This window comes from Emydura macquarii, unplaced genomic scaffold (assembly GCF_026122565.2).
Source record: "Emydura macquarii macquarii isolate MOO-44397 ecotype Brisbane River unplaced genomic scaffold, CSIRO-AGI_Emac_v2 contig_318, whole genome shotgun sequence".
Taxonomy (NCBI): Eukaryota; Metazoa; Chordata; order Testudines; family Chelidae; genus Emydura; species Emydura macquarii.
The window spans coordinates 10,702,242-10,728,342 of NW_027130455.1; the positions used below are offsets into that span (position 1 = coordinate 10,702,242).

Below are 26,101 nucleotides of genomic sequence, written 5' to 3' on the forward strand. Positions count from 1 at the left end.
TGAAGTTGGTCTGGCTTCCAGGGCCAGGATCCTAGGGCTTATTCTCCCTCCTGGGTGTCCTCCTGCCCACCTGTCTGCTCCCAGAGAGTGATTACAGACTCTGTCCTTGTAGCCTTCTGCTACTACAAACTTCCTCCCTTTATATTCCTTACCTGGCTTCTCCCCCAGCTAGGCATCACCAGCAATTAGTATTTATAAATCCCTGGACCTCCCTTCAGGTGCACCTATGAAGATTAATTGGCCACTTCTGAGGCCTCTTTAACCCCTTCGCAACTAGTGTGGGGGTGAATACCCCATCATAATGACTTTTTTTCATTTGACATGTGGATCTTCAAAAGCACAATATGGCTGATTTATGATGCTGTCATGCACAAACATGAAATACACTGAATGATGGGAGTTTATAATTTTGCAGTATTGTTAGATGATTTGTGTTTTAAAATTGCATTGAAACAAGGGCTAGTGTAACATAGAGGGTGGTTGAAAATAGCTTTGGTGTGATTGAATTGGAAATGCAACTGTTTATTTTCTCTCCAAGTCCCCCACAATTTCTCCTACCTCAAGTAATATCAGGCTTGAAACTGTTCAAAATGGGAGTGCCAGGTGGGCTGCAGAACCTCCACTTTAGTGATAAAGGGATCTATTGTTGGATGGCTTCAAGCTAATTCAAACTCATGAAGGTAAAACAAAGTAAAAATGCTTATGGAATATCAGCCTTTGATCAGCTTTGTGACGATCTATAAAATCCTCTACAAATTAAGAGAGAAATCGATTGATTTTGATTACTGCTTGAGTGGTTTTTTTTGGTTTTTTGTTTCCTCTGTTTCCTGTAGAGGAGTGCTTAAGTACCAGGTTAACCTGGAGGAACATCCTCCTGGCTGCTTTCATCCTAACACAACTCTCCAAGAGGATATTCCAGTGCCAGATGTTTTTGAAGAGCCTTTTCCTGAATACGCTCCTGAGCCTTTCCCGGGGGGGATAGCAGAGCCGGAACCATTTATACAAAATAACTTTGTGAGAATTTGCACTGAGGAACCCAAGTTCCAGTCGCACTTTCCAGAGGTCTGTATGATCTGACATTTCAGGTATTACATGCAATGCCATCTCCTTCAGTCAGCCACAACCACTAATTATTACTTCTCTGGGCTAGATGTTTTAATAATGGAAAATATTATTAAAACCTTTTCAGGCATCCATGGCTTTGGTGGCATAAAACAATCTGTATAAAATTCTTGGAGCATAATACAGAATGGTGAACAGTGTACAGTGGGAAAGATTTCAGGGATCTTTAATAAACATTTTGAGACTTTAGCTTAATTGAAACAATTAAACTACAGTTGTACTCATTTTAACCATATCTATGTAAGTTTGATTATACGTTACTTAGGTGTAATTGTTATCAAAATATTGATTGGCTTTGTAGTAGAAATTAGATAATCCTCATAACTATTTATTATCATTATTATTGCTGTTATTTATATTATAGTAGAGCCCAGAGTCCCTTATCAGTATTAGAACCCCACTGTATTAAGTACTATACAAAACATAAGAAGAGACAGCTCTCACTGAAGGTTTTATAAACTAAGACTCTGATCCTGCAGCAAACTCCAGGAAGATCCTTCTGTAGAGTCTTGTTGAAGTCAGTGGGTCTCAGAGTTTCATCAGCACAGAGCTCTTTGCTGGATCAGGGCTTAACGGAAGACAAAACACCATAAGGCGTTGTAACACACAGCAGGAAGTAATGGGAGAAATATTGTTAGAAATTAAAGAAATATATCAATAATCCCTACCGGCCACCTCCCTAGCCACTGTCAGTTGGCAAATCCCCGTTGACATCATGTGGTTCTTAAGGAGGGATTTGAAAGAGGAGAGGGCAGTGATTTGACAGAATATTTAGGGATGGTGATCCTTGAAAAAGGGGCTCAGTGGAAAGTGTCATACAGGAGGTCAGATTAGATGATCCCAGTGATCCTTTCTGGTCTTGGAATCTATAAAAAGGACCACCCTCTCACAGTGGAGAAGTAGGTCAAGGAGTGATCGAAGCTGGCATTGTAGGCAGAGTGGCGGGGGGAGATGTGATGAGATACATGACTGAAAGGGGAAATGGGGGAGATGGATGAGACCTAAAGGTGACAATAAACTACAATAAGCTTGGATTGGATTCAGTAGAGAACAGTGAGCCAGTGGAGTGTTTCAGAGAGGGGAATGATGTGCTCAGAATGATGGGCCAACAGAGATTATTTTAGCAGCAGGGTTTGGAAAATATTTGAGTGTAGAAGTGGGGGAGGTGGGTGTCAGGCTGGCTAGAGAGGAGGAGGCTGCAGTAGTCTAGCTGGAAGATGATGATGATGACAGAGCGATGATGACAGATGATGATGATGACAGGAAAACAGAGCGAGAAGCTAGAGCCTGGAAATGTCATAGAGGCAGAAGCAGCATTATAAAGCATCTTACGGCTGCCCACACCTCCAGTGTTTGTTAAGGATCCTTTCTAATGTTTGCTGCTCTGATCTTGCAGAACAAGCATAGCCCCTGGTCTTGCAAAAAGCTCCACCTCTGAAGTCAAGGAGACTCCATGCAGATGTAAAGTGACACACTGGGAAGTGCCACTTCAGAATGGGTCCATGTGCCTCCAGGCCAATATGTCTGGTGAACTCTCGTCAGTTCTTTCATTTGGCATGCTAATATTCAAATGGCAATTAATCTGGTGCTCCTGATGTACGTGTATCACTCTGTCTCTTCTCCATACGTCCTTCAGGGCATCCAAACAAAGTCCTCTTTGGGATATGAGTTAATACATTCTGTGTATTATATTTGGTGCTTTCCCGGCGCCAGGTGACATTATCTGTGAAGCCAAGGGAAGCGTGCTGGGCTTAGAAGTGCCTTATGCTATGAGGGCTTCCAGGGCTAGAGAAGTCTGCAGCATTCCTATGCTCTGTGACTCTAGGGCTGTAGATGCCTGTGTAACTTACAAGCTCTGCAACTTGTGAGAGATGCTAGTATTTTGAATGGGAAAATCAGAGGGGAAGGATGGACGCGCGTCTTAGGTCCTGGACTGATACACAGAAGAGTTGGGTTTAGACATAGCTTCTGCCATAGGTTCGCTAAGGGTATGTCTACACAGGCAGTGGCGAGGCACAGGCAAGACGCCCAGCCCAGGTCGACAGACTGGGGCTTGTGGGGCTCATACTGGCACTTTAAAAACAACTGTATGGATGGCACTTTGAAGTTGTGGCGTGGGCCGGAGTTTGGGGTCTGAAACCCACCCTCCTCTGGGCTTCACAGCCCCAACTCCAGCCTGAGCCACTATGTCTACATAGCTATTTTAGGGCAGAAGTGTGAGCCCCACTACCCCAAGTGTGTCAAACTGAGCTGGAAGGCTCACTGCCGCAGGCGGTGTAGGCATACACTGTGTGACCGTGGGCCAGTCACTTAATCTCCCTCGGGCTAATTCCCATCTGTAAAATGGGAATGAGAATGCTTCCTGTCTCCTACCCTATGTCTATTTAGTCTGTAGGTGTGGGACCCACAAGATTACTTGGGTACCTAAACCCAAGATTTAGGTACCTAAATCCCAGTTTGTGCTCCACTGCAGTCTACAAAACTCTGCAGGTGCCTCAGCTCATGGTGCCTAAGATTTTTTGCAATAAAAGTTTCCTCAGCACCTGTTTCTGCCTCGGGGCATGCTGTCTGCTGCCTCTCTCTAGATGTCCGGCCACCTATCTCCTGCCTAAGCCCCAGAGCAATTCACAAACCAGAGAGTCATGTGCCAGGCCCAGTCCAGTAGGTGAGCTCAAAGGCTTCCTACTCAATCGGGCCCCTCCAGGTAAGGGCTCCAGCTGGGGCCAAGGGCAGGAAGCGAAGGAGAACTTCCTTTAGCCTAGTGCTTAGGGTGCACACCTGGGACGTGAGAGACCCTGTGGTTCAAGTCCCCCTCTGCCTGGTGAGGAGAAGGGATTTGAACAGGGATCTGCCATCTCCCGGACGAGTGCTATAACCGCTTGGCTATGGGGCATTGGGAATCTCTCCTGTTGAAGTTGTTCCACTTTAATTAAATAACTGAATAATTTATTATTAATTGGGCCAGAGAAAGATTTAGAATGTCTCAGCAGCCTAGTGATTAGGGCAGTCACCTCCTCCTCCTGCAGCGGGGACACTTGCAAAGTAAAGCTATGTCTACACTTATGGTGGCATGTAGAGTACAGACGCTGCATGTTCAGCTAGCCTGGGTATAAATAGCAGGTATTTAAATAGATGGTGAGACATGGCGTAGGTGAGTAGTATAGAGTTCCCTATATGCCTGACCCCCAAGGTATATACTCTCCATGGCTCTCTACATGCCCAAGCATGACTCCCGTGACTGCTATTTGTAGCAGTCTAGTGTCCTACTGCCTCATCAGATCCCTCCACTGTGACGTGCAGAAGCGTAGAACCATAAGGTTAGAAGGGACCGCAAGGGTCATCTTGTCCAGAGGTTCTCAAACTGGGAGGCGGGCCCCCCTGCGGGGCGCAGAGTGTATTCTGAGGGGGCATGAAAAGCTTTAGGGGAAAAAAAAAACCTGCACACATTTTACCCACCGCCATGAATAACTAGCCAAGCTGATCCCTCCAGACAGATCAGGTCCTCAGCTGGTGCTGTGCGTTTGGACGGATTTCTGTTAAGCTTGCATAGCATTGTCCAAAGTTGTTGCCACCTGTGCTTTAATCTGTTTGTTACAACACGGTGCGCACATTTCATTGCAAGCATCGATCACTGGGGCAGTTTTGCTTTTGCTCTTATTACAGTGGATCGTGGGCTCTGTTTCAATCAATGCCTTTATGCTTTTCATATTTAGTGAGAGCTGCATGTTGGTTTTTCTTTATCGGTATATGTAATTGTGTGGCTGGGGAGGGGGCATAAACTACTCCAGACACAAAGAAGGGGGGCGCGATCAAATAGGTTTGAGAAGCATGGATCTATTCTAACCCGTACATACTGCAGTGGCATGTGTGGACACAGCCTGCCATTCACTGCGGCATGTAACAACTGGTGCCGTGCCTGTATTTCAGATGCTGCTGTTAAGCATAGATGTAGCCCAAGGCATTAGTCAACATAAGGATGGTAGAACTAGGTTGTACGAGGAGTCACGTTATTTTGAAATAAAAAAAGTAAGATTCCTTGGAGTAATATTTTTTTTTCTTCTTCAGGCTTGGCTTTGGATATCTGGACCTTTGTGCTTATATTGTGCAGAAAGGCTCTACCGCTATATTCGCAGTAATAAACCAGTTACGATAATTTCAGTGATAAGCCATCCCTCTGATGTCCTTGAACTTCGAATGAGGAAAGAAAACTTTAAAGCAAGGCCTGGTCAGGTGAGTTGACTCACAACACATAAAACTACTACTTCTCTTATCTGACGGTTGAGGGATACTTTTAACTTTGGGGTATTGTTAGTAGCACCCATAATAGAATACTTTGAACATCTCTTTTCTACCATTCATTTTTCTCTATGTGATTTATTTCAGTACATTTTTCTGCACTGTCCAAGAGTGTCAGCATTGGAAAGCCATCCATTTACGCTCACAATGGTAAGAAATCCATTTACTTTGAGTTATTGCTTTTTAAGTAGTTTCCCATTTATTTATTTTTGGTGAGTGGGTGTTCTCTCTTGTTCACAGTGAAAATTCATTGAATAAGAGCTTATGATTCATTTAAGAGGCTACCTGTGAATATAAAGTGACATGATTGTTATGTCTCTCAGCACTCTATGTATATTTGATTTTGTCTATTGTTGAGAAAATGATTATGGGAACCTATTTTCTAACTTTCATTAGTGAAAAATAATAATAATAATAAATCCATTCTATATAAACAGATATAAACAAAATAGCAAAGAAAATCTTTATGTAAAATTAGGCACAAACTTTCATTTTTTCGATTTGATGAAATAAACTTAAAGACATTGCATCTGTTTTTTTTTTTTCCTACTAAAGTTTAGTCCATAAGTAAGTTCTTTTTTCAGTCTTCTTCTGTGTTTGTGATTTTTTGTGAAGTTTACCAGTGATGTATGACCAGTGAGATTGTACAGTTGGAGAGAATGGACCTATTTCTCATTATTATTATTATTACTAATTTACCCCATTGTAAGTGTGAGAATCAGACTCATATCGTTTAAAAATTAAATAGAAAATTAGTAATATTTGCACAGTGCTTGCAAGATATAAAGCACTATATAACTGCTAGTTCTTACTATATCACTTCTTACTATATTAGCCCACTCTGTGGAACAATCCTTTATGGCCAATAGGATGCCAGGTTCCAAAAAAACACCATTGCTAGCAGCCAACTCTGGATTGGCCATTATAATTAAGGACACTTGACCAGATCTGGCAGTTTTTACTCTAGCAAATCTTTGAATCGACTCCTATGGGAATTTTGCCAGAGGAAAGACTGCAGAAATGGGCTGAATGGTGTACATCGACGTAACGTCATTGACATCAAGTTGGTTGCACTAGTTGAGGATCTGGCCCACTATTTGAAAAAGTCTGTTACCGTGATGCCGCACATTGCAAGAAGCAAATTTCGAGTGAGATCAAGTTAGTAACTGGGCTAGATAGATATGGTTTCTCTGTCAATGTAAATACTTCATTTATATTTAAATACAGTGTTGTGTTTTCAGCTGAGTACAAAAATGTAGTTGATAGATTAGTTTACCAGCTCTTCTGCTACAGCTCTAAAGTAACTTCCTCTTATGTAGAATGCATTCTGTACTAAAGTGGGATGATATTAACAACTTACAGGATAGGTCCATCAATGTCTATCAGCCAAGATGGTCAGGGATGCAACCCCATGTTCTGGGAGTCTCTAAGCCTCTAGCTGCCAGATGCTAGGACTGGATGACAGGGTATTGCTCATTCGACAATTGCCCTGTTTTGTTCATTCACTTGGAAGCATCTGGCATTGGCCCCTGTCGGAAGACAGGATACTGGGCTGGATGAGCCATTGGTCTGCCCCAGTGTGGCCATTCTATGTTCTTATGCCACATGATATATACTGCTTTAAATATTCCTTCATATTAAATTACTATCTTGACATTAGCTCTGATTTTTATTGCCACAAATGTATTTCAGTAGTACCTTAATTACACTGGAGTAGCTGCTATTATTGGATAAAAGAGTGACTTATGGAATAATAAGGACCTACTTATAATAATCTCCTCTGTCCAGCCTAGGCAGGGGACAGTAGTTTCCAGATGTCTTTCTAGGTCGTTATTCTGCCTTGGGCTGCTTCTTTGCTTAGAAAGCTTTTTTCATTGCAATATAATGCCAGACGTGGGACTAGGTTTCCAGGGTATGTAAGCAATATCTTCACTCAGTAATTTCCCCCCCCTGCTCCTGGCTGACCTACTTGTAGTTACCAAGCATTAATGATTTCAGTATGAGGAGTTTTGCCAACTTTTTTTATTTTTTTTTGCACAATATAATAATAATAATAATCTCCTCCTTGATATGGCACAGTGTGCTTGATGCTTAATGAACAAGTGACTGGGAGCTTCCAGTATCAATATTAGATATAATGCAGCAAGCGGTGTCAATAAACAAAGGCTGGAGGGAAGGGGAATATAGGCACCGAAGGAGGGGTATGCATTTTTATTGGTCCCGCATTAAAAAACAAAAGGTTTAATAATTGCTGCTTGGATTAGCGCCAGACATTAAGGCTGGGGTGGAGGCCCAGCACTTGCTGCCATTGAAGCTGCTGGCAAAACTCCCATCTGTCTCCAATTCAGCCAAAACTCCCTTCTGTCTCCATTTCAGTACACTAGATCCCAGCCAATGAGGTAAATAAGATGGCATTTTGTATAGATACGGCGTAATTTGTGCAATTTAATAGCATCCCCCCCAGTAAAAGGTATAAGGTGTGAAACTCATACGTGGATTTGGAGAAGCAAAATCCATAACACAACCTTGGGCTAACAGCTGCTCCCCTGCCTACCCCTGTTGTGGCTGCTATATTACCCTCTAAGCTGGATCAGCAGTCAAAGGCGTCAGTGCCACTTGTGTAGCCTGTTGCAATCACTGGATCCATGTAGTCATTGATCCTGTGGATCTTCCTCCATCCTGCCCTAATGACTGAAATTGAAACATTTTGCTACCTGGAAACACATTCTTCTTTTGTAGTATGAAAATTCCATTAATTTTTATCGTGCTTCTTTTCTTTCATTTTGTCTTGCTAAAAATTTAAAATTTCCATAGGAACAGAAGAACAGCCATACTGGGTCAGACCAACGGTCCATCTAACCCAGTATCTTGTCTTCTGACAGTGGCCAATGCCAGGTGTTTCATAGGGAATGAACAGAACAGGAAATCATCAAATGATCCATCCCATGTCACCCATTCCCAGCTTCTGGCAAACAGAGGCTCGGGACACTTCAGAGCATGGTTTTGCATCCCTGTCCATCCTAGCTAATAGCCATTGATGGACCTATCCTCCACTAACTTATCAAGTTCTTTTTTGAACCCTTCTATAATCTTGGCCTTCACAACATTCTCTGGCAAGGAGTGCTGTAGCTTGACTGTGCGTTGTGTGAGGAAATGCTTCCTTTTGTTTGTTTTAAACCTGCTGCCAATTAATTTCATTTAGCAACCTCTAGTTTTTGTGTTATGAGAAGGAGTAAATAACATTTCCTTATTTACTTTCTCCACACTAGTCATGATTTTATAGACCTCTATCATATAGGGGAGCTTCTGGAGTCTCCTGCAGAAATCACGCTTGAGCTCCTAGGAAGCTCACAATAGAATAGAAATTGCACCATCTTTGAATAGGTACAACATCCTCTCCATTGGCTGTCAGCTACCTTTGTACCACTTTTGTCAATATGCTTTCTATTAAGCAGTGTTAACAATATTTATTTTCCTAGGTCCCCTTCAGAGCATCGAACAATGACTCCCAAAGTGCTGTTTGGGGTGGCATTCAAATAAGATGCCTAAACTTTTCTACTTGGACCCCTGTGTGCCCAGTTTCCTTACTCTAGATGAGTATTTCCTAACACTTTTCACAACAAAACCCCAGTAGAGTAAAACAAAATAAATCTGGATCCTTTCCTTTATGGCAGCCTGTGTGCCAAGGATTCTGAACTCCCACAGGGCCTAATACAGAGCTCATTGAAGTCAATGGGAATCTTTCCAATAACTTCAAGGGGCTTTGGGTCAGGGGGACAGGCCCGTTGAGCACTTTAAGAGAAGGCTTGCCGGACAAAGTAACAAGAATATTCAAGGTATTTTACTTTATTTATTTATTTATTTTTATTCCCCCCCATCCCCCAAATGACACATTTATGGGCCTGATCCTCTCATTTACACTAGTTTGCTGCATTACTCTCAGCAAAATTGCTCCTAATTTAACTGTGTTTGAGAGAGGGGAATCAGGGCCAACAGTTTATATGGAGAGTTTTGTAGAAAATTTTGTCTTCTGTTTCTTTCAGTCTCAGTTCTAGATCTTCCACTGAGGAGTACTGAATTTTCTTGCTTTATAGATGCTTAACCACAAAGATGATTATGTGCTAGCAATATGAAACCACAATACGAGTAATTTATAGTTGCATGTTTCCTCTTTACTGATGAGTGACTTCAGAAGAGGAATTCCCATTTAAAATATACCTTGCAATATTAGAAGAGAAATAGCTTTTTATGTAATATGTTGGCATCACTTTTTGTGTTGGCACCTGATGCTTGGTTCTATGCCTTCAGGCATACAGCCCTACATTTTGCAAATGTAAAGGGCTCCAGAAGATACAGAGTCCTTTCATGTGGCCTCAGTAAAACCCACTATGGAATCAAAGCAAGCCACAATTTTTAACAAGCTATAATATATAGCTTGGCTAATAAAATAAACTTGTCTACCCTAAATATCATTAAGTATACCGTATGGGTAGCTGTGCCAATTGAATTATGTTGACTTTCTTGTGGAGGTGAGGTGTAGCTTATTTTTACAGGACTAAAAAAAATGTGTCATTTTGGTATGTCTTCACACAGAATGTTGACTGTGTTAAGTCTTTATCCTGCACCAGGAACAATGACAGGGGGCTGCGGCAGTTAGAATAAGAGAAAGGAGTGACATGCACATTTCAGTTCTGGATCTGAGATTCTCCAAAGCTTGGAGTGGTTCAGATCTGAGGTTTTGATTCAGACTATTACAGAGATGTGAGCCAGCCTCAAGGTTTGGATCGGGGCAGAACTTTCCAAAAATTCAAGGCTGTGTGGATCCCCTCTACAGTTTTGTGGTGTTCCCATCTCTAATTAAAATTCAACTCTGTATTTTGCAAAGAAGTGCTATTCCTTTCAGTTGTTTTGGTATGGCTTTAGTCCTTATTAAAGCTGCTGTATTGAAGACTTTGCAGACTGAAGACCTCTGTACTTGCACATACAGAAATAGAGCAAGTGCTTCAAAAATGTCATGCCAGTGTGTCTCACCTGTAGGCTAGAGGCACCACCTCTGATGGAAGAAATTCTGTGGCCCATTCAGTCCTTGGTTTTGCTACTGAGACTGCCAACAAGGCAGTTCTATAATTGCCTATTGTGGGGGTGGTTTTAGAGACTTGTCCGTTGGATGCCTGTTGTAATGATCTGGATCAATTTCTGATATGCCCATCACCATGGCATCTAGGCAGTATGGCAAAGCTGAATTATTGCTTATAGTGGCTTCATTAGCTTCTGTTTTATGCCAATCAAGTGTAGCTGAAACTGGTCATTCCATTTTAAATTAAAAAAGATTGGGAGCCAAAGGACTGTCCTGTCTAGTTTCCAACAGGTATTTCTTAGGCTATGTCTACACTGATGGCGGCAAAGTCACCGCCGTCAGATCAATTTATCTGGATTGACTGAGCAGTCAGTGAAGACCCGCTCAGTCAATCCAGAAGTCGACCCTATTAATCCACCCCCGCAAGTGGCATAGCGCTGCGTCGACAGGAATGTGGTTCCCGTCGATGCAGTGCAGTGAAGACGGCATGCAGAAGAGAAGCACAGAAGTCGACGGGAGTTACGCAAGTTTTCTGCGTAGTTTCCGTAACTACCGTCGACTGTGGCTGAATCACTGGGATAAGTGTAGACCAAGCCTTAAATTTTATACTAGAAAGATGTCAGCAGGTCAGTACTTCAGCATAACAGTATATCAACACTTATTATTGTAGCTTCTAGAAGTCCCAGCTGAGATTGGGACCCCACTGTGCCATGTGCCGCACAAAAACGTACTAAGGGATAATCCTTGCCCCCAAAAGCTTGTAATCTATAGAGAGGAAACAGACAAAAGGAAGGACTGTTATCCCCATTTGACAGATGGGTAACTGAGCTGCGGAGACATGGAGTGACTTGCTCGCAGTCACGCCGGGAGGGTGTGGCAGAGTTGGGAACTTGAACCCTGGCCTCTGGAGTCTCTATCCAGTGTTTAAATGGTAAGACCATAATTCTTTTCTTCATTAGGTATTCACGCTGCTCATCCAGTGTGCTCATCCTGCTGCTCTCTAGCATTCAGAACATCATTTATGAGGAGAGGCTGAGGCAACTGGGCTTGTTTAGTCTCCAGAAGAGAAGAATGAGGGAGGATTTGATAGCAGCCTTTAACTACCTGAATGGGGATTCCAGGGAGGATGGGGCTAGGCTGTTCTCAGTGGTGGCAGATGACAGAACAAGGAGCAACGGTCTCAAGTTGCAGGGCGGGAGGTCTAGGTTGGACATTAGGATAAAGTTTTTCACTAGGAGGGTGGTGAAGAACTGGAGTGGGTTACTTAGGGAGGTAGTGGAATCTCCATCTTTAGAGGTTTTTAAGCTACAGCTTGACAAAGCCCTGGCTGGATTGATTTAGCTGAGGTTAGTCCTGCTTTGAGCAGGGGGTTGGACTAGATGACCTCTGAGGTCCCTTCCAACTCTGTGATTCTATGATTCTATACTACAAGCCTACAGCTGCGTGTATCTAATGAACAAGAGCTGTTGGGCAGATACACTTTAGTATCTGGCAGTCGCAGAAAAAGTTTGCAGACTCCCCAACACAGTCCTCCAGGCAAAATTCCAGGCCATCCTGGAGGAATGGAGGGCAGTAGCCCGGGCATCCCTGCAAGCAGTGCCTTTCTCCTGACAACAAACTAGGGTACACCTGGCCTGGAGTGGGAGAGCTGGGCTCAATTTCATTTAAGTGCTGGACTTAGTGTTTCTGAACTAGAGGGTTATCGTTCCTGGTGTGTGTGTCACAAAAGACAATTGGGAGAGTGGAGGTCATTGACATTTTTATTATAATCTAAAGCAAAGAAAATCTTGCTCCTCCATTCCCCACACATCTTTGCCCTTCAAGGTCAAACCTCTCGAAACAGACATAGATAAATTATCTGATCATTGCTACATCTTGTACTCTTACTTTTATCGTACATATAAGGGGAAGGAAGATGCAAAAATGTTTAACCTTGAATAAGGTTGAGAAACACTGATCTAGACAATAGAAGTATATCTTAGTGGTAAATCTGTAGCAGTAAAATTTATGGGGCTTACCCTGTTTGTCCTTTACTTACCACAAAATCAAAGATATTATTTATTGAATATGATATACATTTCTCAAAGTGGCCTCTGAAAATCATCCCCTAGATGTCTCAGCCTGGGGTGGCAAACACAGAGGCACCCAAAATCAGAGATGCTGAGCACTCTTTAACCCTTTGACTGTCATTGGGGTTTCGGATGCTTCGCACCTCTGAAGATCAGGCTCTGGGTGTCTCAAGTTGGGCAGCTAAAAAATTGAGACATTCAAAATTAGAGACCACTTTGGAAAGTGTTGGTCTATTGACCTTTCCAAACATCTATAACTGTTGTATATTGGCATTTGCCTCCAGAGAAAACAAAGAAAGAAACAAAAAGTTGGACAAATTCAGACTAAAAGTAAAGTGCAGATTTTTAACAGTGAAGGTGACTAACCAATGAAAAAATTACACTGGGGTGTGATGAAGTCTCCATTATTTAAAATCTTAAATCAAGTCTGGATATCTTCTTAAAAGTGTAAAGAGAAAATATGAACTTGATGCAGATATTACGGAGTGAGGTTCTATGACCTGTGTTATAGAAAAGGTAAGAGTAAATGATGATACTTAGACCTGATCTATGCTAGAGAGTTTTGTCCCCAAAATTCAGCTTTTGTCGACAAAACAGTGCTGGTGTACACCCTGCAATCAACCCCCACCGACAAAACTGCCGTCTTTTCAACAAAATAAAACCACCTCGACGAGACTTTTGTCAGCATAGGAAGGGCGATGTGGTGTAGTGTAGACACTCCCGTCCTTTTACAGTGGTGGAGAGGCTGTCGTTCTTGTCATTTTCACCGCTGCAGAAATTGACAAGAAAGCCAGGGGTGGCTGGTTCCCATCTCCTGGCTGCAAGCTAGGACTGGGGAAGCCACAGGCGGCTGCAGCCTGGCTCCCAGTTGCGAGCCAGGGAGGGGAGAAGTCCCTGTGCAGCTGCCCCTGGCTCCTGGCTGGGTTTGCGGGGGAGGGCAGCCCACAGGAAGCCAGGTCCTTCCAGCCCTATGATTCTATGAGCGTACTGGTGCTTTCTGGCCTTAAAATATAGAATCTAGGCACCTTTAGTGGCTTTACTATAGTGTGTTTTCTTTCATTAGCTGGATTACAGATGTCTTGCGTCTGAAAGAGGACAAGGAAATGAAAAGGGAAAAGTGTTTGGGGCATGTTGCTGCTGTTAGATAGCTCCAAGGGGGAGAGAGGGTGGGTGAGGTAATATCTTTTACTGAACCATCTTCTGTGGGTGAAAGAGACAAGCTTTTGTGCTACCTAGAGCTCTAAGGGAGGCAGCCCTGCTGTGAGTGCTCTGGCTGCCTTAGAGAGATATTACTTTTAAAGACAATAGGTCTCACCATGTTCATTCAGACACACCTGTTGCAAAATCATGTTCTCTGCTCAGGGTTATTGTTAGGGTATGAGTATATAATGTAAGTTTATATAAGTATTTAGGCCTGTGTATTTGCCTGAGATGGTATTCTGGGCCTGCGTGTCTGCCTAAAAGCTAAAGTCTTTGAGATGCACATGTTAGCAAAGAACAAAGCCAGTGTGTGTTCATTTTGCCTGTTTGCTATTAGATGGGTTTGGGGTTTTTTTTATTACTGTGAAAACATAAGGGATGTAGTTAAAATGTTTCAAGGTGTAGTAAAGGTGTGATATATGAATGCACAGATGAGGGAAAGCTCTGACCCCTCTTCAAGTTAGATGCCAGAACAAAGCCAATCAACCAGCTGGGAAAGCAAGGGAGTTGTTAAAAAGAAACATAAACATACGGCCATACACTGACCATGGCCAAGATATGATCCTGCTCCCTGCCCCTACCATGGAGTACAAAAAGGGTTGCATTAAAGCCTGCAGACCCAGACCCCCCAAAAATGGAACATGACCATATATTGGAAGAGGTGGTGCTGGGAGGGCTTGGTGGGGGGTGGCCTACAGTATGATTAAGGACATCAAGAAGAAGGAGTGGGAGGAGTGGAACTATGGTCAGGCAAAGAGGGAGTTCTATAGGAGGATAGAACTAGGATTGGGGGTGTGGTGTGGGGGAAGGAAACTCTATCTGTGTATAGAAAAATAAACCCTACTGGTGTAAAGGGCTTGGAGATACAGTCATGGTTTTAAGTTTGTCAGTGTAACCCCCAATAAACCTTTTGCAGTGTGCCTGCAGATTGGACTCTGGACTGTTGTTTTCCAGTGAGCTGTGTCTGGGAACTGAGAGGGGACAGGGCAGCCCGAACAGTTATCTCATATACAACCAAATTATAATATCTGGTGCAGCCATTTCTCATTTAAATGAAGTCACTCGTAAGGCCAAGTTTCCAACATGGAGAGAGTTTAAACAAAGCCAAATTTGCAAAGTAGCCCGCAATAGAATTAAAATGGAGCCACTTTGCAGACTCTTCCTATACAGCCCATTCCTTCAGACACTAACATGTTTAAAAAAAATACTTACAAGGACCTTTTTCTGACATCTGTCTTTTAAACTGTGTGATTCATTAGTTAAAACTGGGGTAGCCTGATTTAACATGGTTCACTTTCCATGAGTCAGACCTAAGACTAGCTGTTCTTTATTGACTGTATTCTTTATATAGCATGCCTGTATTTGCCATCACTCTTCCTCATTGTTTTCTAATCTCAAATTGTTTTGGGAATGTTTAGATCAGTTTTCTGTGAAAACCAGACAAGCTGTGGCTCACTCAACTTCCAAAGCTAAAATTCTTTTTGCAGCTGAATGGCAAAGTTGAAAATCCACCCCCACTTCTCCCAAGAGGGAAAAAAAAATCTATGTCAGTGGTTAGTTCTGTCCTTTTCCCATACACATTAACTCTTAAGTGCTTTTCTGTCTGAGTTGCATACCTGATCTTTCTGGACTCAGATCACAAACTTGGACAATAAAGCAAAGATTTGCAGTGGAGCAGTTTTATCCTTGGAGGCAATCACTGTGGCAATGAATCAGCTACAGGAGTGCACAGTTGTTCACAGTGCCTGCCAGGATGTCTGCGCATTCCATTCTTGAATCATATTGCAGCTCTTTCCCAAAGTGAAATCACCTCTTAGAAGGAATTTTTCTCTGCTTGTTCAGTTGTGTGAACAAGCTCTGCCATGACCTTCCTTTTAACTGTTGAAATGGGGACAGGGATCCTTTTCATTCCTCCTCCAGCCATAGCACACATAACTGTCATTGCCAATAAACTACTAGTCCTGTTTCCACTTCTGCCTGTGTAGAGGGCCCCTGGGCAGTAGATTCAAAGCTGTTCCATTTCATAAAGGGGGCAGAATGCAGGGGATCTGTCCATGAGATACACACTCCTTGCATGCATGGAGTCTAGCTCAGCAAAGGATTCTTGCACAGCCATCTATAACGGATGGTTTGGAGAGGTCTGAGATCCAGATAGTCTGGCTCTTCACTTTTGCTGGAGGTACTAGTGCTGTGGAAACTTCTCCATCTCTTCAGCTGATGCTGATTCGGTGGAACCACAATCAAAAGATAATTCTTTCCCTCGTCCCTCCATTGCTATTCCCAGTGTCAAGCTGAATTACTTGAGGTAATCCAGGAAAAAGGTTTCTCTCAGACTGGTGGAGATATTGTATGGCTTAGTGGGTAAGGCCCTGGATTGGAGCTGAGGAGGCCAATATTCTAGTCCTGGCTTGCTAATGTCCTGCCACGTGACCTCTCATACCTCTGAGCTTGTCTCCTCTCCAATGTTGATAAAATGCTACAGTGCTGTCCAGTGCATCCATCAGCCAGTGGCTTCTCCACAGTAATAATATAGCCGAAAGCGCATGACAAAGGCTACCAAATCCAGAGTGAACCACCACAGAGCACAAATTCCATAGGCAAGGGCCACTTACAGAACATGCCTCTGGTTGAAGGGAGAGTTCTAGGTTGGGAATGGGTACCAGAAGTGTCCCCGATGACCTTAAATACTGTAGGTCGTGTAATCTGGCAATATAATTTACAAAACCTATCTGCTTTCATTTCCTGTCTGTTGTGCTCTCACACATATGGGACTAGATTCTCCATTACTCTTCACTTTGTGCAGTCATTTAAATTGGTGTAAAGTGGATGTACGCTGTTACCACTCTGCTTTAGTAGCATTTTATACTTTGTTTGCACTAATCTAACTGATCCCATAAGGCGCAGGACAGCAGAGAAACTGGCCCATAATTTTTTTATGCCAATAAATAAAATCAAGTATATTTCTAGTATTTATTAGTAACCAGTAATGAATTAAACTTGGATTAGTTAAATTAAGAATATTATCCATATTCTTTCTGTCACTGGTTGAAATAAACTACATCTATAGATGAATGTAATCCATATGTTGATTTCTGAACACAGAATCCTCCAGCAATTGTCCAAAATCCACATGATGTTCCCTGCGTGCTAGATTTTGCATTTGTATCAGAGTTAGCTGAAAATCACATATAACTAGTCAACTTCCTATTAAACATGCATCAGTGAAGGCTCAGACACGCTAGTTTTTTTCCTGCAAAAGATTCAGAATAAATTAATTTCCATAACTTTGCTCCAGTTATATGATGTCAGTTCCAGTTTTTAAAATGGCAGAATGCAAAACAAACAAGAGGGGAGGGACATTCTACACCTCACTTTTAATTAAACCTCTTAGCAGGAAATCTGCCATTTGACTTTTACCTCTGGGGGTATAGGGCCATATACTCAGGTGATGTAAATCAGAATAGCTCCATCAAAGTCAATAGAACTATTCCAGTTTACACCAATTGAGGTTCTGTTCCATAGTCTTTGGAGGATGGCTGAATGCTTACAGATAAACATTTTAGCAGAAACATTGCTGGAAACCCTTATAACATGTCAAATATTCCACTTTTCTGAGATATGCATGTTTGGTTTGAGGAAAGAATAAGATGAGCATAGCTTCATGTAATCACAGTTTATTTGCCACAAGACATTTGCATACTTTCTCTAGCATATTAATCAGATTGGTACATTAAGTAAGGTTCATTCACAGCTCTCTTAGATACAGAAACATTCCATTTAACATTGTCCAAGGTCTTTCTTTGCTATAACAGTCCTAGAATATAGTTAGGGAAGAACCCTACCTTCTCAAATTGGTAATCTAGTGAGAGTCTCTTTTTAGAAAGACTAAAATACTGTACTTAAAACACCTTTGCATGTCCTAGGAGTGGATAGTTCTAACAAATTTTGCAGTTACTAGATAGTCTTCTAGGACTCTTAGAGAAGAAGTGTTATTGTTTTTGATCAGAGATGCAAAGAGTATTCCTGAAGTCACTCACACTCTCTTAGTTTGGCTAAACATCATACACATACTCAGTCTAGAGTGCCAATTCTGGAAAACACATACATTTGTGCTTAACTTTAAGAATGTCCTTAAGTCCCTTTGACTTCAGTGAAACTTAATCACATGTTAATTTAAACATATACTTAAGTGTTGTCCTGAGTAGACTTGTTTTCCTGAATCAGGGACTAGATGTACTGTATTTTGGAGACCAGAGATGCCAAACAGTATAGGCTTGAATTTCAGATTTTTAGACGTGTGCAATAATGGAGTGTGCATTTACTGTAATTGTGTGGAGAGACCTGTCAATGGAATGTGTTGTTTAGACATACCAAGGCGTATATATTTTCATGCCTAGATTTCTGAATGACAAGATGATCCAACTTCTGTTGATGAAAGAGACGAGCTATGGAACTACACGGAGCTCTTCTTCAGGTGTTGGAAAAATACTAGAGTATCACAACTAAATATAAGGTGGAACAGATTGTTTAGCATAAGTAGTTAACACATATTCTAAGGGATCACTCAAGGTGAAATGATCCTTTAACACTTTTCCACTCACAGGGCCAAAAGAGGGGCTAGTGGGTCACAGTTTGTGGTAATAAGCCATAAATCCAGTAACTTTATTAAGACTTTATTTATTTATTATTTTCATGTCTGGCAAAGTTATGAATTTAAGCTCCCAGGCTCATCTTTTGAAGGTGTTGTACATGTTTCCTTTGAGGACAAGGACCGAGGATACATCTACACAGGGAGAAAAACCTTGTGGCATGGCTGCGGCTGACTCAGATCAGCTGACTTGGGCTTGGCCTTCAGAGCTAGAAATTGCTATGTAGATGTTTTGGGCTCCAGGCCGAATGTCTACACGGCTATTTTTCTGCCTGGGAACCCAAGCCCCAGGCCAGCTGTGAGTTTTTTTTTTTTTTTTTTTTATCCCTGTCTAGACATACCCTCAGAGGTCAGATATGGTGTGATTTGTTTTGTAAAAAGTGTTTGTGATGTGATGGTCTTGTCTTTTATTATTTTTGTGTCTGAGTTCATTTGAGAGCACAGTGGTTGTCTGGTTTCACCCACATGGTGGTGGTTGGGGCATGTAGTGCCCTGGATGAGGTACACCACATGTTGTGATAGGCATGTGTAGGACTCATGGATCTTGAAAGGTGTGTTGGGGGGGGGGGTGTGTTGATCATCTTAGCAGTGGAGATATGTCTGCGGGTTTTGCATCTGTTATTCAGGCAGGGGCTGGAGCTGCTTTGAATTGATGGGTCCTGGTTTTTGGGGAGTTTGCTTCCGATGAAGAATATCAGTCTCTAATGTCCACCGAAGCATGTGTTTTGAGGTTTACTGTGGTTTAGCTGATCTCAGAGGAACAGAACATGTGAATTCACTATTTGTAGAATTAAAACATGAGTACAGTTTTAAAAACTTGGCTCTGTATATCCTAGATGATGGGTTTGTTTCCTCTATGAAGATTTAATAGCACAATAAGATTTTCTAGAAACCTCCAAGGGACCCTTAGGCCTGTGGTGTCAGAATATACTTCCCAAAATGTGCGAAGATGATGTTACGGGGTTATTGTTCAGAGTAATGCAGAAGGGAATTATTCACACACGTCATGTAAAGGACAATGGGCTTGAACCTGCCTACCATGAGTCCCAGAGAGTTTTGCCATTAACACTGATAAAGGGAGGTTTTGTCAGGAGAGGAAAGAGAGTCTGTTTTTAGCATTGGGTACGGGGTTTATTATTTGATTGTGACTGGGCAGGGCAGGCCTATGTCCCCTCAGTTAAAACTGAAAATTCATCCTTGTTAAATATTTTTTATAAAAACAATTAAAAAAAAAAAATCTGGTTTGACACTTCTGCATTTCTCTATAAAACCACGCTCTGTGGTGGCCAGGCTATGGAAGGGCGGCTGGCACCTCCTTTGGGTGCCGGGCATGAGACTCCTTGGCAGCTGGACTGTTGGGTGGTACTTCCAATGGACGCCGGGTGCAAGGTTGTCATGTAGACGAGAGGTTCTCAAACTGGGGGACAGGCCTCCCTGGGTGTGTGCAAAGTGTATTCTGAGGGGGGCATGAGAAGCTTTAGGAAAAAAAACCTACTGCGCACATTTTACTCACTGTCATGAATAACTAGCCAAGCTGATCCCTCCAAACAGATCAGGTCCTCAGCTGGCGCCGTGCATTGGACTCGAGATGGCGCTCAACGAATTGGACGTTGATTTCTGCATTGGACGGATTTCTGTTAAGCTTGCATAGCATTGTACAAAGTCATTGCCATTTGTACTTTAATCCGTTTGCTACAACGCGGTGCGCACATTTAATTGCAAACCTCGATCACCAGGGCAGTTTTGCTTTTGCTCTTATTACAATGGATCATGGGCTCTGTTCCAGTCAATGCCTTGCTGCTTTTCATATTTAGTGAGAGTTGCATGTTGATTTTTCTTTATTGGTATATGTAATTGTGTGGCGGGGGAGGAGGTGTAAACTGCTCCAGACACAAAGAAGGGAGGCATGATCAAATAAGTTTGAGAAGCACTGATGTAGACAAGGTGCTGAACTGGAGTTCCAGACACCTGAATTGAACAAATCACTCAGTCTCCCTGGATAAAGAAATTCATCCACAGAACAGAGATCCAGCACAAAGCCCTCCTGCAGACTGAAGCTCTGCATTGGGGTTGTACAGGAGACTTGCTGGCGAACACCTGGGCAAGGGGGCTGCATGCTCCATATGGGCTTCAGAAGAGCTGCACTAGGAGCAGGCTAAAGGAGGAGCTGCAAAATTTACCTTTGTGTGGATAAAAGTGGCCTCATTATTCTGTGCTACTGGTTTCAGTCCATAGGTTGTCTGGCCAATATCGGCCAGGAAAACATGCCTATGAGTGGCAAGTGGGTGAGTTTTATTAGTCTGAATGCTTACACCCTCCATTCAAGCACTATCTCAAAGTTAACACAGCTAACAATATGTACTAAATATCTATAATTTTTAAACTGCATAGTTCTTTTCAGGAGTTTTATACATCTTCTTGGAACTTTGATGTCTGAGCAAAGTCTCTTTATTACAAAGGGGTTCAGGTACCATGATGATGAGTACAGTACAAGATTGTGAATAGGATTGGATAGAACAGAGGGTGTGATTGCTATTCAGAACTTGGTAGTTACAGTTTGCAGGGATATGTGAAGGTTTTCCTTTGATTTTGCTTCATAGGGCTTCATGCTCCATGAGTTCTGCTGGTTTGGGGAGGAAATCATGAGGGGCTGTTCTGTTTTGCATGGTTTCCATCTGCTATCCCAAATTATGTCAAGGTCAGAAACCTCGACACTGTGGCCTGAATTTGGGATTTGTTCAAAAAACAATAAAAAGCAAACCCCTAAGTACTCAAATCAATTAAAATGGAACCATGTATTCTTCAATCCTTCATTTTGAAAGACTCTTCCAGCTCCAATGACATTTTTCATTTCTAATGTACTTCACAAATATTTTATCCCTGGGGCAGCCTTGAGAATGTTGGAAGGTGGTATTGTCCCCATTCCATAGATGGGGTGGCGGAGGTATGGAGGAGATCTATCCCAGATACTTATATTGCTCCCAATACCATAGTATCTGAGCACCTCGTAATATGTAATGTACTTATTCTTAAAACACCTCTGTGGGGTAGGACAGTGCTATTACCCCCATTTTACAGATGGGGTCCAAGGCACAGAGATGAAGGGCCAAATCCTCAGAGATATTTAGACTCCTAATTTCCACTGCTTTCAGAGCCACACTGTAAATGCGTGGAAGAGTGGGGACTTGAACGCAGGTCTCCCAAGACCTGTGCTAGTGCTAACTACTGGGGAATCCTTCCTCTCTAGAAAAGTTGTCATCACAACTCCCAAGCGACAAAAGTTTTCCAGCATAAGTGCCAGTGTAGTCAAACCCTCAGAGTAGTGGCTGGTCTAAATCACATCCACGGTGGATGCATCCCAGGCCTGTTCCATGATCAAGGTGAGAGATGAGAATGATTGGAGCCCTAAGCACTCTATTCTAGGCTTTCTGCATTTTACTGATTTTGCAGTTGTTTGATAACAATAGGACAGCTCCTCATCTGGTGTAAACGAGCATCATTCCACTGAAATCACTAGAACAGCTCCTATTGACAGCAGCTAAGGAGCTGGCCTCAACATTGTGCTTGAATCTCAGTTTTTTTCATTATTATTCAGAAAATGTTCCTTACCCTTATTTAATTTTTTCAGTGTCCTACAGATACCAAAGCAACATTTGGGGTCCACCTTAAAATAGTGGGAGACTGGACAGGTATGTAGAAACAAACTTTCCTTTTTAGGCACAAATACCTTCACTTGAAACTTTATCCATTGGTGGCTCAAATACAGTGATCACACTTTGATTATGAAGTTGTCTCATGAGAGGTCATTCGTGTTTGCTTTTCAAAAGTTCCTTTTATTGCTTTGTCAACGCCACCGCTGACTTTTTCAGATATGTATTTTTTTAGATAACACACAGTTTTTTAGTACTAACAAATTCTGATTGTCAGCTAATTATTAGTAATGTGCCTCAGTCTCTATGCTTTTTATAATAGCCTGCTGCCTCTGTGCCAAGTGTAATGGTGGCTGCAGAAATGCTGAAATGTGCACTCCTAGATAAGGGGATTTTAATACCCGCAATTCGGTTGGCTGCCAGGTTAATTAACACCTATGGCACACTGAGATTACAGGTTGCTTTCATGTTCTCCTCTGCTCTTCCGCTGCTCTGTGAATGTTCTCCAGACCACAGGTGTCAACCCGGATTCCGTGCAGAGGAGAATTCTAATTTGCTGCTCGGTTTGACAGCTGTGTACGTAGGTGACAGTTGTCATTGGTGCCTGATGGCTGACTTTCCAGCTTTGCATTTTCTGTCTCAGCGGGAAGCTGGCTCCTTTGTTTTTTGTGGAGGAATGTCTTTCATGTTCACTTATTCTGAGTCATCAGTTTGGGCGGTGGGGTGGGCCTGTTAGTCACTACTTCTCCTTAGGACCAGAGAACTGTTTAAAGAACAAATAAGGTGAGGAGGTGTTAACTAATTTATCTTTCTTGGCGGGGAAGCTTCAGAAGGTATGATTGGATGCCTGGCTTTAGTAGACATGGTTTTATATGTTATAACCCTTTCCTCCTGCTTTGTGTCTGTGTTACCAGTTTAGATTGTAAGCTCTCTGGGGCAGGGACTCTGTTCTGCTCTGTGTCTGGACAGTGCCCTTCTCGGTTGGTCTGTAGGCTCTACCGTAAGAAGCCATAATAATAATAATAATAGACAGCTGTACTTTTCTTAAAAGGAATTTGGGTTGAAGAGACAGATCTTATTTCCAGCTCTCTTCCTGTATCCCATCATTACATTTCAAATAATTTACACCCGACACCATGTAGGGCTCACAATGTATTGCAGAAAGCTCATTTAAAAGCCTGAATTAAAGGTAGGCAGTGATGCAGATGGACTGTGAATCAGAGACGCTCTGGTTAGTTCAGAACTATCTCCCATGTCCCTGGCTGCTGCTCCTGCTACCTGCACCTGTGAGGTGCTATGAAGGAGTGCTATCCTGGGTTGCTGCTGGCTCTAAAATCTTGAGGGGGTAGATATACCATGCTGCTATAAGCATATCTACACATTTTTGGCTAAGTCACTGATGTGGGTTTTGTGCTTTTTCTAAAAATTGAACGGAAAACCTTGTAGCCTAGGTATTTGGGGACAGGGAGGCAACTGTACGTGGGTCGGAGATGTGTGTAGCGGTGAAGTCAGAACAGTTTTGTCTCATTTTGAAAGGGTCATTACCCCATCCCGAGATGCAGGAAGTGATACAAGGATAATTCAGCTGGCAACTCCTGGTGGGAGGTTTCTGTTGATGGAACATCATCTCTTACCTAGGTTCCAGCAGATATAAATTTAGCATCACAGGAGATGCAGGAAGTTGCTTCTAAAGTTGTAATTATTCATTCAGAAGTAAATTTTCAGCCCAGAAGCAGACATTTAATAGACCTTCAGGCAAAATACTTTCAGGCAAAAAATTACTCATGCCTAAGAAAGAGAAATTTAATACCATGGAACATGGGATGCATTTGAATGAGGGGGGAGCGGAATGTAGTTTTGAGACCCATTTTAAGGGAATACCTGTGGGCCAGATCTTCGGCCAAGGTGTATCAGAATAGTTCCTTTAAAGCTAATTGTGCCCTGCCAGTTTACACCAGCTGAGGATCTGGTACAGTTCAGCATCTCAGCTGGTGCCAAAAGCAATTTCTTAAAGGAAATCACAATCCACCCATTTTCTTTTAAATGACTTGATGGGGGCTTCTAATAAACCAGTCTGCTTATGCTTAATGAAATACAGTGTGCTGTGTATCACCCCAAAACCTTATTAGGCCCTTCTTTTAAGGTAAGGGTGTAGATACAGGTAGGGCCTGGGCACAGTGCTGCCTATAAAGAATGTCCAAGTTCTAATTTATCATCTGGCAATGACACTTTTTGTGGCCGTGGGCAATCAGTATAACCTTTTCCTCTTAGTTATTCTGTTTTTAAGGTGCTTGCATATCTCCCATTGGTGTTGTGAGGATTAATGATAATTAATATTGTGACATCTGTAAACCATTTGGCAGATGGGAAGCGGCCATCAAAGTGGTACATTAGGCCTAGTCTACCCTTAAAACTTACTGGCACAGTGGTGATGGTTGGGGTGAGATTTTTTTTTTTTTTTTTTTTTTTTTTGCTGATATAGCCATGGCAGTAAAGTCCTTAGTGTAAACCCTGTTTTACCAGTATAAAAGTGTTGTGCTGGAATAAAGAACAGTTGTACCAGTATCTACCCAGGCGAGGTGGGGATGTTGGCCTAGGCAATTCGCCATCTGTAAAATGGGGATAATAGCACTTCCTGCCTCACAGGGGTGTTGGAAGGATAAGTGCACTGAAAATCCGGACGTGTTCAGATACAGTGGTGATGGGTGCCATAAAAGTATCTAAGGTAGATAGATAGATTTGCCACTTTAACTATGCCAGCATAGTTAAAATTAAAAAGTTTTCAGTATAGATGAGGCCGTATAGTCTCTCGGATTCAGTAGATAAACATTAGCTCATTAGGTTTAACATGCTTTATAAACACTTACTTGTTCTGCTTCTCTGATATCTGGCTAGTGATCTTGTTTTCCTTCAGATGTGGAAAGTCTGTTAGCTGAACATTTACAGAAGTCCTTTTAAAAATGTTTTGGCTTAATATTTGTCATCAGCTTTGTTATCTATTATGCTCCTTTCTCTTGCTACTCCCTCAAGTACTGTTGCTAGTTTTACTTTAAAGCTGACATTTCAGCTAACACCCCCTTAAGGGAGTTGAGAGGCCATAGGCCATGATGATCTGTCCAGCAATATAACAGCAGCAAAAGCAAAACAACATAGTACATCAAACAGTGTGTCTCACTCACTAACTACACTTCAGGTCTTTAAACAGAAAGTGATATTGATAGCATTGTAATAGACATGCTCTTCTGCTGTTGTGCATGATGTTGTAATGGAAAATAAATATACAGCACACAGAAGAATTAAGGTTGAACTGTATATTTTTAATCAAATAAAAAAGACTGCAATATATTACGTCTTCTGGTACAAACTGGTTAGGGTTATATTAAAAATATTGATTTTGTACTGTGCCTTAATAATTTTTATTCTGTAATGATATCATTCTGCTATCAGACTGTTTGTCATGTTAAAGATGTTTGCAAGATGGATCTAGTGTTTCTGGGTCACAACACAATATTACAGGGAAAGTACAATAGCACTGTGTTAGCCTTCAGTTGAATTTGGGACTCTTACTATCCAGTACGTCACTACACTGGCCCAGAAAGTGGTGAACTGTGTGATTTTGGTCTGCTTGGTTTGGAGATGGGGATAAATATTGCAGTGAGGTTCTTCACCTTTAGGTATTGGCTACCTTGGTTTGAATCAGATACAGTGTGTTCTTTATTTGTTGTTGCCAGCTTTTACCTAGTTGGTGTTTTTTGTAAAGCTCCAGCTCCTGGAGTCAAGAGGTTTCAAGAAAATTCCAGCTTTCATTTTATCAGAATAAAAAACCTCTCGGTTCCTCATGGACACAAGAAAAATCTGAAAGCATTAATTGAATGCACCCTGGAGACTTCAAACCCAGAAACCAAATACAATTTCATGATTTTTAAGCCAATCTTGTGAACTTTTGGAACCTGATTCCTGCTATTTGAGCTGGAAAACTGGCTTACACAGACAGCAGGGGATTTCCTGGGGTAGGGAATCCTCACGTAGTGATGACATG

At 42.1% G+C, this 26,101-nt stretch overlaps 1 protein-coding gene across 2 annotated transcripts in view; it reads left to right on the forward strand.

Moving 5' to 3' along the window:
• Window positions 1-26,101, forward strand: part of NOX4 (NADPH oxidase 4) — a 151,870-nt gene that overhangs the window by 31,299 nt on the left and 94,470 nt on the right. For both annotated transcript variants that reach the window (XM_067568518.1, XM_067568527.1), the window contains exons 9-12: window positions 834-1,062; window positions 5,188-5,352; window positions 5,506-5,568; window positions 22,041-22,101. In XM_067568518.1, coding sequence (XP_067424619.1) covers window positions 834-1,062; window positions 5,188-5,352; window positions 5,506-5,568; window positions 22,041-22,101 — 518 coding nt within the window. The remainder of the gene's footprint in view (window positions 1-833; window positions 1,063-5,187; window positions 5,353-5,505; window positions 5,569-22,040; window positions 22,102-26,101) is intronic.